Source organism: Oryctolagus cuniculus, chromosome 8 (genome assembly GCF_051225735.1).
Source record: "Oryctolagus cuniculus isolate XC-2025 breed Fujian yellow rabbit chromosome 8, ASM5122573v1, whole genome shotgun sequence".
In the NCBI taxonomy this organism is placed as follows: domain Eukaryota; kingdom Metazoa; phylum Chordata; class Mammalia; order Lagomorpha; family Leporidae; genus Oryctolagus; species Oryctolagus cuniculus.
The window spans coordinates 92,055,386-92,068,219 of record NC_142874.1 but is presented as its reverse complement, the minus strand read 5'-3'; the positions used below and the strand labels follow the sequence as shown (position 1 = coordinate 92,068,219).

The window sequence follows — 12,834 nt, the reverse complement described above, 5'->3', positions numbered from 1 at the left end:
ATTTGTCGTCTTCCTTTAAAGAAAATACAAACTTGGGAGCCAGTGCTGGGGCACAGTAGGTTAAGCCTCCACCTATGCACACTCAGATCTCCTATCAGAATGCCAGTTCAAATCCTGGCTCCTCTGCTTCCCATCCAGCTCCCTAAGGTGCCTGGGAAGGCAGTGGAAGAGGGTTCAAGTTCTTGAGACCCTGCAACCCACACAGAGGACTCAGATGGAGTTCTTGGCGCCTGACTTCAGTCTGGCTAGCGTGGCCATTGAGGAGTGACGCAGCTGATGGAAGATCGACTCTCTCTTTCTGCCTTTCAACTAACTGCCATTCAACAAAGAGAAAGAAGAGAGGGAAGAAGGAAAAGAGGGAGGAAGGGAGGGCAGGAGGAGAGGATGGAAATGACAAAGAAAATACAGATTTGGCTCAGCTGAATAGCAATCGCGGATCACCTGCCCCTTGAAGATAACAGAATTCTGGAGCTGACACACAGGCTCTTTCTGATTACGTCTAGGCAGATTTCCACGTCACTGGACCGAGCGCTGTCACTGAATATCCCACCTGTCGCTCCCTCCATCCTTGAGTGCCCTAGTTCAACTCTGAGTCCTTGTTTATCTTTGATTTTCTGCCCAATGTGCAGCATATTACAAGATAACTATACACACTATTTTCTTGTTTGCTTCTTAAGTAAACACAGTGAGTGCTAAGCAAAGAACTCAACGAGGATCAAACCAGAGTTGAACTGCTTCATTATTGACATCTGTCAGATTTCTGGGGTTTATTTCAATGTTCCTTGACAGTGAGTAATTCCAACTGCAAAGGCAGTACACGTCACCTGACAAAACTTGTTCTGTTTGCCTCGTAGCTTACATCCTTAGTTTATGTATCCAAAAGGTAGAGAGACGGACACACATTGACCTCTCATCCACTGATTCGCTCCCTGAAAGCCGCAACAGCCAGAGCTAGGCCAGGCCAAAAGCCAGAGCCCAGGACTGCTTCTGGGTCTCCCATGTGGGTGGCAGGGACCCAAGGACCCAGGGACCCATGAACTTGAGTCGTCATCTGCTGCCTCTCAGAGTGCTGGAATCAGAATGAAGCTAGGACTCAAACCCAGGCACGGGCCAAATGCCCACCTTAGCAAGGCCTGTGTGGAGGCGTCAGAGGAGTGCTCATAGTTATGGTGAAAATGTGCAATGACAGAAAAACAGTTGCCCCTTTCCACAAGACAAGAGTTCCACATGGAAAGTGACTACAGATGCAGCACGAAGCAGCAGAGCCTGGAGGCCATTTTTTTTTTTTTTTTTTTTTTTAGATTTTATTGATTTGAAAGACAGAGTTACAGAGAGGTAGAGACAGAGAGCAAGGTCTTCCATCTGCTGGTTCACTCTCCAGTTGGCCGCAACGGCTAGAGCTGCGCCAGTCCAAAGCCAGGAGCTTCTTCCAAGTCTCCCATGCGGGTGCAGGGGCCCAAGGACTTGGACTATCTTCTCCTGCTTTCCCAGGCCATAGCAGAGAGCTGGATCAGAAGAGGAGGAGCCAGGACTAGAACCAGCGCCCATATGGTATGCCGGCACTTCAGGCCAGGGCTTTAACCTGTTGCGCCACAGTGCCAGCCCCTGGAGGCCGAATTCTTACAAGAAACAATACGTAAACAGACCTTGAAAATGCTCTTTGACTTTTTCTTTTCTTATAAAATACCCTAGGGTCAACTGTGGCACAGAGGGCTAGGACTCCGTCTTCGGCACCGGCATCCCATATGGGCACTGGTTGGTGTCTGGGCTGCTCCTCTTCTGATCCAGCTCTCTGCTGTGGCCTGGTAAAGCAGTAGAAGATGGCCCAAATCCTTGGGCCCCTGCACCCGTATTGGAGACCCAGAAGCAGCTCCTGGCTCCTGGCTTTGGATTGGCACAGCTGTGGCCATTTGGGGAGTGACCAGTGGATGGAAGACCTCACTCTCTCTGTCTCTCCTTCTCTCTCTTTTTTTTTTTTTAAACATTTATTTATTTATTTGAGAGTTAGAGTTACAGACAGTGAGAGGGAGAGACAGAGAGAAAGGTCTTCCTTCCCCCCAAATGACTGCAACAGCCAGAGCTGCACCAATCTGAAGCCAGGAGCCAACCACTTCTGTCTGGTCTCCCACATCGGTGCAGGGGCCCAAGGACTCAGGCCATCTTCTACTGATTTCCTAGGCCATAGCAGAGAATTGGATTGGAAGAGGAGCGTCCAGGACTAGAACTGGCGCCCATATGGGATGCCGGCGCTGCAGGCAGATTAACCTACGGTGCCCCGGTGCTGCCCCCTTCCTCTGTTCTTAATTCTGCCTCTCAAATAAAAAAATCTTTTTTAAAAATGCTAAAAGATATCTACCTACCTGCCTGCCTTATATTATCAATTTTCATGACAAATCACAGTTGGCTATTTGCTTCTTACTTTTATAAATTCAATGTACCACAATGGTAAAAAAAAAAATGAAAAAATTTAAAAAACTCCGTAAGTCTCTGAAAAATGCATGTACATAGTCAAACTATAAGCCCAATGTTTATAACGAGGAAGAGTCTCAAAAAGAAAACAAGAAGTCACACGTGCAGCTTACCATAGAGTGTGGAAAACGTCAAGTAGTGCAGGTGACAGATGTCATAGGCTTCCACTCTAACGTCTCTCCAGATGCCCTGGGTAGGGAAGGAAGGCCCCCAGTCCCAGCTGAAGGAACACTGCTCCTGGAGGTTTAGGGGGAAAAGAGAAGATACAATCTGATGACCATGCAATGTAGACACGACGAAAAACATTTTCTTTCAAAATAGTACAGATGCATTTATGTGCATCAGTTTGCTAAAGCTGCCTTAACAAAATGCCATAGAGCAGGTGGCTTAACCAATAGAAACTGATACTCTCATAGTTGCAGAGGCCAGAAGTCCAGCATCAAGGGGTCAGCCGCTGTGGTTTCTTCTGAGCCACTCTCCTTGCCTTGCAGGTGGCCACCTTCCCCTGTGACCTTGGTGGTCTCTGTGCCCAAGCATCCCTGGTGTCTCAAACATCCAAATGTCCTCTTCGCACAAAGACATCAGTCACACTGAGTTGGGGCCTTCCTAACCACCTCATTTTCACTTAACCACCTCCTTAAAGACTATCTCCAAATGAAATGATGTTCTAAGGTACCAGAGGTTAGGATGTCAACAAATGGATCTGGGGGAGGGGGCTAACAATTCAGCCCATAACTCTGTGTGTGTGTATGGGTATATGTATCCCCCCAAACACAAATGGCCTCAGACCATCCAGAATACCCCCCTCCCCAGTATTCATGCCCTTGAGAGATCCCTTCCCCTTGGGCAGAGGCAGACCTAGTGAATCACTTCTAACCAATGGAGTAGAACAGAAGTGACATCACTTCTGGAACCAGGCTTAAAGACTAAGCCCTTTGTTTGGGGCACTTTCTCATAATTTCTCTTGGACAAGGAGGAAGTCAGCTGCTGTGTCCTGGGGTAGCACTGTGCAGAGCTCATGAGAGTGATGCTGGAAGCTGATCTGAGGCTGGCCGATGACCACAAGTGAGCTTAGGAACGCATTTCAGCCCCAGCCAAGGCTGAAGTTGACTGCAGTGCTGGCTGACGGTTCCACAGTAACCTCATGAGAGACCTTGAGCCAGCGGCACCAAGCCAAGCCACAGCCAGGTCCCTGCATGACAGAAACGACAGCAACAAATGTTGTTTTAGGTTAATAGGTTTGAGCATAGTTTTTGTAGAGCAATAGGTAACTAACACAACAGACAGCCTATCAGTCTATGCAACACAGTCAAATTTGACTGAAATCTTGTAAGAAAAGCTCATAACTACAAATAAGCAATTCTTTCACTGGGGATAGGGAGGAAGGAAGCAAAACAGTCAACATCTTATGAGACAGACCGTTTATCCTCATCAAGGACTTCAAAGCACTTTGATCTACTCAACTCCACCAATCACATCTAACTATGAAGAACTGTACCTTTACTCTTCAAACACATGTTACATTGAAGTGAAATAATATTCATTAGACATCTCCAAAATGGCTCTAGAACTAACCACTGTAAATAAATGAAGTAGAAAAAAATATTGTATTTAAATGTAGTAACTATACATAATGAGGAGCCATATTGAGGGGCAGAGATTTTATGATCAGATATCTTAAAGGTCTAGCTGGACTTGCCTCCATGAAAACGAAGTCAATAGCGTTTGTTTCTGAATACAGAGCCCAAAACCATCAGCTCAAACTTCAGACACGGACACGGGTGCCAACATCTGCCTCCTGTGTCATTGCTCCTGACTACTTGTAGCTTGTTCATGACCCTCAGTTTTCACAGTGTGAAGGTTCAGATTGAGGAGCAGCAAGCGGTGCTCGCTTTGGCGGCACATCTGCTAAAACCGAAAAGTAGGAACCGGCTCTCTTAAAATAAGTCCTTCTGAGCGGAATTTTTGCTTTCTGCTTCTTAAAAGAAAAAATTAGTTTCAAAATATAGATCATTAAAATGTACAAGGCTATGGGTTCAATATTTAAAAAAGGAAGAAGCATTGAAATCCTTCTAAAAGAAGGCATTTGCAAAATGAGGGTTTGGCCAAATGGTGATCCTTCGGATAGGAGTTCCTCGGCTCTGTATTTATCTAAGATAAATCTGTCCCCACCATAAAGAAAAACAAAGAACTAAAACTCCATCATAGCATCCGCAGCCACTGAAATTTACCACTTAACTATGAGATCTGCATATTCAGAATTAGGGAGTTTATGGCTACAAACAGGGAATTCTCTTACTGGGGATAGGGAGAAGGAGGGGCGCAAAATATTCAACATGTTACAAGAAAGACCACTTTCCCCACCTAGGACCTCAAATCACTTCTATTCACTCAACCACACTCAAACACTTGAGAGTTTTCACCAAGTCAAAAAAATATGGCTGATAACGGCGGAATAGGGAGGGAGCTTACCACTCTATTCTAGGGGAAGACAGTTTAAGAAACAAAAGTGGAGAAGGGCTGGTGCTATGGCATAGCAGGTGAAGAATGACAAGTTCTGCGAAGAAAACAGAGAACATACAACCAGAGGTCAGGGGGCAGGGTGTCAATGAGTTTCCCTGAAAAACGAAAGCCTTTTATTTGGGGCCCTGAGGGGTTAGTAACAGGCTACGATTAAAGGAGAGGGAAGTCACTTGCTTTCAGAAGGAGCCCCATGTGAGACGATGTGGAGGCAAGAGACAAGATGTGGAGGCAGGAGACAATAGGACCCAACTTTCCAGGAAATGGAGAACGATGGGCAAAGGCCGGAGGAAGATTAGTGAGGTGGGAATGGGCCACACAGAGCAGCAAGCTACAGGATTTAGGCTCGATGCAATGGGAAGCTGTTGAAGAGTTTTAAGCAGTTGTAAACACTGTCCCGGCGTTGTGGGACAGTGGGTAAAGCTGACAGCAGCTTCCAGCATGGCTGGCAGTTTGCATCCCAACTGCTCCGTTTCCAATCCAGCTCCCTGCCTACATGCCTGGGGAAGCAGTGGAAGATGGCCCAAGTCCTTGGCCCCTGCATCCTCGTGGGAGACCTGGAAGAAGCTCCTGGCCCCTGGCTTCGGACCGGCACAGTTCCAGCCATTGTGGCGATTTAGGAAGTGAACTGGCAGATGGAAGACTGATATCTCTCTGTCTCTCCTCTCTTTTTCTCATTCTCTCTTTTTCTCTCCTCCGTGTGTCTCTTCCTCCCTCCCTCCCTAATTCTGCCTTTCAAATAAATAAATAAATCCTTTTAAAAAATAGAAATATAAAAGACCATGCTCTTGGGCGATTATTTAAAGGAAGGCAAGAGAAGTGTAGGGATGCCAGTTGAGAGACCAGAGTAAGATTGCATGTGAGTAGTTACTGGATTCAAGATACAGTAATAGAGGGGCCGGCCCTGTGGTGTTGTGAGCTGTAGTGGTGGCATCCAAAATATGGACGCTGGTTCAAGTCCCGGCCACTCCACTTCCAATCCAGTTCTCTGCTATGGCCTGGGAAAGCAGTGTAGGATGACCCCAAGTCCTTGGGGCCCTGCACCAGCATGGGAGACCTGGAAGAAGCTCCTTGTTCCTGGCTCCTGGCTTCCAATCAGTGCAATTGGGGAGTGAACCAGCAGATGGAAGACCTCTCTCTCTTTGCCTCTCCTTCTCTCTCAGTGTAACTCTTTCAAATAAATACATCTTAAAAAAAAATACAGTAATAGAAATGGAGATTAAATTGATTCAAGAGCTAAAAAAAAAAAAAAGGTAAAATTCACACCATCAAAAGGACTTAGCAGTGGATTGGAGGAGGGAGAAAGAGGGGTACAAGAATAACTCTTGGGGGGCTGGTGCTGTGGCATAATGGGCTAAGCCTCTGCCCGTGGCGCAGGAATCCCACATGGGTGCCGGTTCGAGGTCCAGCTGCTCTTCTTCCAATCGAGCTCTCTGCTATGACCTGGGAAAGCAGTAGAAGATGGCTCAAGTCCTTGGGCTCCTGTATCTACATGGGCAACCCGGAAGAAGCTCCTGGCTTCAGATCGGCACAGCTCTGGCCGTTGCGGCCAATTGGGGAGTAAACCAGCGGATGGAAGACCTCTCTCTCTCTCTCTGCCTGTCGTTCTCTGTGTAACTCTTTCAAATAAATACATAATTTTTTTTAAAAAATCTAATAATAGGTGCCAGGGCCAGGTGCTGTGGCGCAGTGGGTTAACGCCCTGGCCTGAAGCGGCGGCATCCCCTATGGGCACTGGTTCTAGTCCCAGCTGTTCCATTTCCGATCCAGCTCTCTGCTATGGCCTGGGATAGCAGTAGAGTATGGCCCAAGTCCTTGGGCCCATGTGCCCATGTGGGAGGCCCGGAAAAAGCTCCTGGCTTCAGATCGGTGCAGTTCCGGCCGTTGCAGCCAACTGGGGAGTGAACCATCGGATGGAAGACCTCTCTCTCTCTCTGCCTCTCCTCTCTCTGTGTAACTCTGACTCTCAAGTAAAAAATAAATAAATCTTTAAAAAAAAAAAATAGGTGCCAGTGTTGTAGCAAAGCAGGTTAAGCTGCCGCTTGCAAGTCAGCACCTCATTTTGGAGTGCCAGTCACAGTCCTGGCTGCTCCACTTCTAATCTAACTTCCTACTAATGCACCTGAGCAGGCTGTAGATGATGGTTGAAGAACTTGACCCTTGCCTCCATTTGGGAGGTCCACATGGAGTTCCTGGCTCCTGACTTTGGTGTGACCCAGCTCTGGCTGTTGCAGCCACTTGTGGGGTAAACCAGTGGATGGATAATCTCTCTCTCTCTCTCTCTCTCTCTCTCTCTCTCTGACATTCTGTCTTTCAAATAAATAAATAAACCTTTAAAAAAAATAAAGATAGAATTACCATAGGATATAGCCACCCTACTGCCAGGTATTTACCCAAAATAGCTGAAAGTAAGATCCTGTGGGGGTATTTGTATACCTATGTTCATAGCAGTATTATTTACAATACACAAAAGGTAGAAGCAACCCTAATGTTCAGGAAAGAATGATTGGATAAACAAAATGTGGTATATATACACAATAGAATATCATTTGGCCTTTCAAAGGACAGAAATTCTGCACTGCTTCAATAGGAGTGAACCTTGAGGACATCATACTGTTACAAAAAGAAATGCTGCCTGATTTTAGTTACATGAAATATCTAGCAGAGTCAAACTCACAGAAAAAAAAACAGAGTGGTGGTTGCCACAGACTGGAGTAGGGGGACATGGGGAGCTATTGTTTAATGGGTACAGAGTTCCAGCTTTGCAAGATAGAAAAGTTCTAGAGAACAGCTGCACAGCAATGTAAATATACTTAACACCACTAAACTGCACACTTAAAAATGGCTAGAATACTAAATCTTAGAGTATTTTTATTATAGTAAAAATATAGTAATTTTACTATATTTTACAAAAACTAAAATATTTAATAAAAAACATTTTTAAAATCTAAATGTCACGTACACTGATAAAATCAATCTAATACATAATTGAATTAAGTCTTCTAGACTGAGATCAGACTCAAAGAATAATCATGTTTGTGGATTTTATCTTTTTGTTTGATTTTATAAGGACCTATGAGAGATGTCAGCAACTGTATTCATATTTGCAGGAAGCTTCCTAATAAGAACTAATAAAGAGGAAGCTCATAATCTGGTGAAAAGTTTGATTAAAAAAAAAAAAAAAGGCTGGCCTGTTCTTTCCTTAGAACATATTTAGCCTTATTATGCCCACAGTTCTGGCACTGTGGCACAGCAGGTTAAACAGCCACCTTCCAGGGCAGCATATCAGAGGGTCAGTTCCAGTCCCTGCTGCTTCCAATCCAGCTAATGTACCCAGGAAAGCAGCAGAGGAGAGCTCAGGTGCTTGGGCTCCATCTCCCTTGTGGGAGACCCAGATGAAGTTCATGGCTCCTGGCTTCTGCCTGACCTAACTATGGCCATTGCAGCCATTTGATGAGTGAATCAGTGGATGGAATACCTCTCTCAATCTCTGTGTCCCTCCCTCCATCTCTCTGTCACTTCATCTTTCAAATAAATAAAAATAAATCTTTTTAAAAATGTATATACTCCCCTTACCAGTCACAAATGTTTCCTCTTTTTCTGATGTTGCCTAAGTTCTAAAGCACACTTCAGGGAGAATACTCAGATAAAGATACTCAGGGCCGATGTGGTATAGCAGGTAAAGCTGCTGCTTGCAGCACCAGCATCCAATATGGGCACTGGTTCAAGTCCTGGCTGCTCCATAACTGATCCAGCTCCCTGCTAATACACCTGGGAAAGCAGTGGAAGATGGCCCAAGTGCCCAGGCCCCTGCACCCGAGTGGGAGACCCAGATAAAGTTCCTGATCCCTGGCTTCAGCCTGGCCCAGCCCTAGCCCTGGCCATTGTGGCCATTTTGGGAGTAAACCAGTGGTTAGAAGACCGATATTCATTCATTCATTCATTCATTTATTCTCGCTCTCTCTCTCCACCCTCTCCTCTCTGTGTCCCGACTTTCAAATAAAATAATTAAATCATAAATCTTTAAGGAAGGAAGGAAGTGGGGAAGGAAGGAAAGAGAAATAAAGATACTTTACAAAAGCTCAGGTAATCAGTTATTTTACATTTTCAAACTTCACTTGGGGTCAGGAAGGAGACTCCCAGCTTCTGCAACAGCACTAGAACCTTCAAGTAAGCATTGTGAATGCCAGCACACCCATCCTCAAAGCAGAAGCCCCATCTGTTTGAGAGCACGTTACCTTTCGAATAAAGTTGACATGGCATTCGCCATTCTGCACTGATGGAGGGCACATAGGGGGCACCTGGTAGCCAGGGTGAGCTTGGCTCCGCTGTGCCGCATACAATACTGCAGACTGGAAACGCAGTTCAAGGGTGTTCACGTCTCTGACCACACGGGTAATATCAAACTTCTGAATTAAAGACAAAGAACCATCAGCCCCACCATGTGTAAGTAGTCCAGTGTATAAAATGTTAGAGCAGAATCTATGAAAATGCATTATGATATTTCATATTTAGGTTTCGCCTCCTTAGGACAAAGAAGCCATCCAACATAGTATAATTTAGTTGTCCATTTTTAGTTATAACTAAGCAAAATCTCTCATCCAAAGGCAGATTTCTAGGTTTCTCCTTCTATTTTTACTGACAGAATGATGATCCTAGGGAAACAGAAAGAGCAGAAAATATCTTTAGCCCAGGAATGTCTGGCTGTTTGCATGCGGCCTTGAACTGCCCAGGATTTTCTAGACGCTTCACAACGCCCTGACTCTCTGGTATGAACAGCATGTATTTCTAAATCATGAGTTATTTTTGTTTTGACAAGTCTACCCTTGAAAGAGAAGGGACACCAGGATGCAATCCCTGAATGTAATTATTCCAGAAAGCAAAGGGCATGTTCTATTTCAATCGTTTGTCAATTGCCATTTCCCAGGAAACAGAACCAAACAGAGAAGGCAGCATCATTTATTGAACACGGAGGTGTTCATTTTACACCATGAGCTTGCTGTAGCCCCTCAGCAACCTGGTGGGCTTGGTGGTATTCCTCTCAGTCTACAAATGTAGCAACTGAGAAATAAAGTAACTTACCCAGTGCTTCAAAGAGCTTGTATTTTACCCCATGGTAAGCATTTATCTTTCTCTGCTCCCAAAAACAATGAACACAAATATCTAGGAATGCATTTTTTTAACATCATGTCCTTAAATACTTACATATTCATTGAACATGTTGTCTGTTTTCCCAATAGTGACATTATTGAAAATAATTTTGGTGACCGTATCAACTCCATCAAAAATCAAGTTCACCTTTTGCCTTTTGCTAAAAAAAGAAAAGATTTTTAAAATCAGATATATAAGACACTAGCTTAGTAAATCTTCATTAGTTGAAAACTAAAAAAATTAAAACCTTTCGCATGAAAGCAAACACCCTTAAGAGGCAATTTCCAGAGCCAGTGTTGTAGTACAGAGGGTAAAGCCACCATCTGCAACACATACAACCCATGTGGGTGCTGGCTCGGGTCCCTCTTGCTCCACTTCCAATCCAGCTCTCTGCGAATGGCCTGAGAAATCAGCAGAAGATGGCCCAAGGACTTGGGACACTGCACCCACGTCAAAGACATAGATGAAGCTTCTGGCTCCTGGCTTCAGTCAAGCCTAGTGCTGATCATTGCTGCCATCTGGGGAATAAACCAGCAGATGGAAGGTCTCTGTCTCTCCTTTTCTCTGTAACTCTTTCAAATAAATAACTTTTTTAAAAGGAGGCAATTTCCAATGAGATTTCTAATACATATTTATACAATATATCAATATTGAGGGACTATATCAACATAAAAATCAAGAGAACTTATAATTTCCAAATGCACTGACTTTCTCTGCTTATGCTACAAAGTTCTTGTGAGAACCAAGTTAAATAATAGGTGCGAAACATTTTCAAAAACTACTAGACTTACTGACAACAAGAGAACACATTAACCAACTGACTGATACCCATGAACGAATATTATGTGCTCGGGGGATATTATGAAGCCCCAAAAGGACCAGAAACAGTCTCTGAATTTAAGAAGTCTACAGAACCTAGCTAGCATTCAAGTCCTAAAACACTGGAAATAGAAAAAAAATTTATCTATTCTAAGTAGTATCATTTGCACTTTTTGGACAACTATAAGTTTAGCCTGGTGGTCAAGATGCCTGTGAGCCACATCAGAGTACCAGGGTTCAATTCCTGGCTCCAGTTCCTAATGGCAGTGTCTAGCTAACAGACTCTGGGAGGCAGTGACGATGCCTCACATAATTGGGATCCTGCACGCAATGAGGGAGACCTGGATAGAGTTCCTGGCTCCTGGCTCTTGGCTCCAGCCCCTGCCCAGTGCCAGCCATGGTCATTGCAATCCTTTGGAGTGAACCAGTGGATGGGAGTGCATATTCTCATTCATTCATTCATTCATTCTCTCCCTCTCCCTCTCCTTCCCTCCCTAAAGGGAATACAAATAGATATTATATATTCATATATTAAAATATTATTCATCAACAGAAATTAATGAAACATTGATGCTTCATAGATCAACGTTGAAAACATTATGCTAAGTGAAACAAGCTAATCACAAAAGGCAATATATGATATGATTCAATGTTACGAGTTTTCAGAACAGGAAAATTCTAGAGACAGAAAGTAAATTAGTGGTTGCCAAGGACTGGGATAAGGATGTGGGAGACAGGAATGACTGCTAAAGGATATGGCTTTCTTTGGAAGATGAGGAAAATCTTCCAAATTTGTGGTGATGATTGCACAACTGCATGAATGTACTAAAAACCACTGAATAGTGTATTTTAAATGAGTAAACTGTATGATTCATGAGTTATATATCAATAAAAAAAAATGTAATGGGTTGAAATGCCTAGGTGGAGGGTAGACTCCCAAAGAAAGTGCCAAAGCAAAAGCAAGGCAGCGCTAACAGCATCGGTCGCTTCAAGGGAAAACATTTGCTTCTGATGTATAATTTGAGCTGAGAAGCTAAGCACGAGCAAGCTGGCCAAGTCAGCAGTGGGGAGGGTGTGCTGGCTGTGTTCCAGGGCCAGGCAGCTTTCAACAGTATTTTCACAGACAGGCAAAGATGTTCAGATGTGATTTGCTGAGCAAAAGCAACATGCATTCTATTCTCGAGTGAACTAGAACCATAACAGCAGATATTTTAAGTATCATCAGGAAACAGGGCCTGGAACACAGTAACTCCATAATACTGAACACTACATTCTGGCTTTATTTGTCTTTGAATAGACCAATAAATTACACTTAAAATTCACATAAAGAGAAGGATTATTTTAAATTTAGTAATAGTAGTGGTAGAGATACTTGGGTCACACATGGTCTCATATGAAAATATTTGCTTGCAGGGATACAAGAACATGACAGAACATAATATCAGTGCTTTCTCTCACAGCCTCATGTCATAGTATAAGGTCAAAGTCATAATCGCAATACCTGGTTAGTGTCACACAGAACAAATGATGTATCTCTGATCCTACATTACAATACTGTAAATATAAACCACTCTGCCGCCTGCTTGCTCCCTGAAATCAGCAATCTATACAAGAGAACTGATGGGATCTAGGTTGTCCCATCATGACCACTGGAAAAATGACTCCATTAAGACACAAGTTTGTAACTGATGATCAGTGACAGCATCTTCACATAAAAACATGAATCATAGGCCGGCGCCGTAGCTCAATAGGCTAATCCTCCACCTTGCGGCGCCGGCACACCGGGTTCTAGTCCCGGTCGGGGCGCTGGATTCTGTCCCGGTTGCCCCTCTTCCAGGCCAGCTCTCTGCTATGGCCAGGGAGTGCAGTGGAGGA

The 12,834-nt window shown here is 44.2% G+C and overlaps 1 protein-coding gene across 1 annotated transcript in view; it reads right to left on the bottom strand.

The window, feature by feature from the left end:
* The window catches only part of MANBA (mannosidase beta), a 131,412-nt gene that overhangs the window by 91,771 nt on the left and 26,807 nt on the right, over positions 1–12,834 (bottom strand). The window contains exons 3-5 of the mRNA XM_051819549.3: positions 10,195–10,300; positions 9,228–9,398; positions 2,583–2,706 (exon numbers count right to left, since the gene is read on the bottom strand). Of these exons, the coding sequence (XP_051675509.3) occupies positions 2,583–2,706; positions 9,228–9,398; positions 10,195–10,300 (401 nt within the window). The remainder of the gene's footprint in view (positions 1–2,582; positions 2,707–9,227; positions 9,399–10,194; positions 10,301–12,834) is intronic.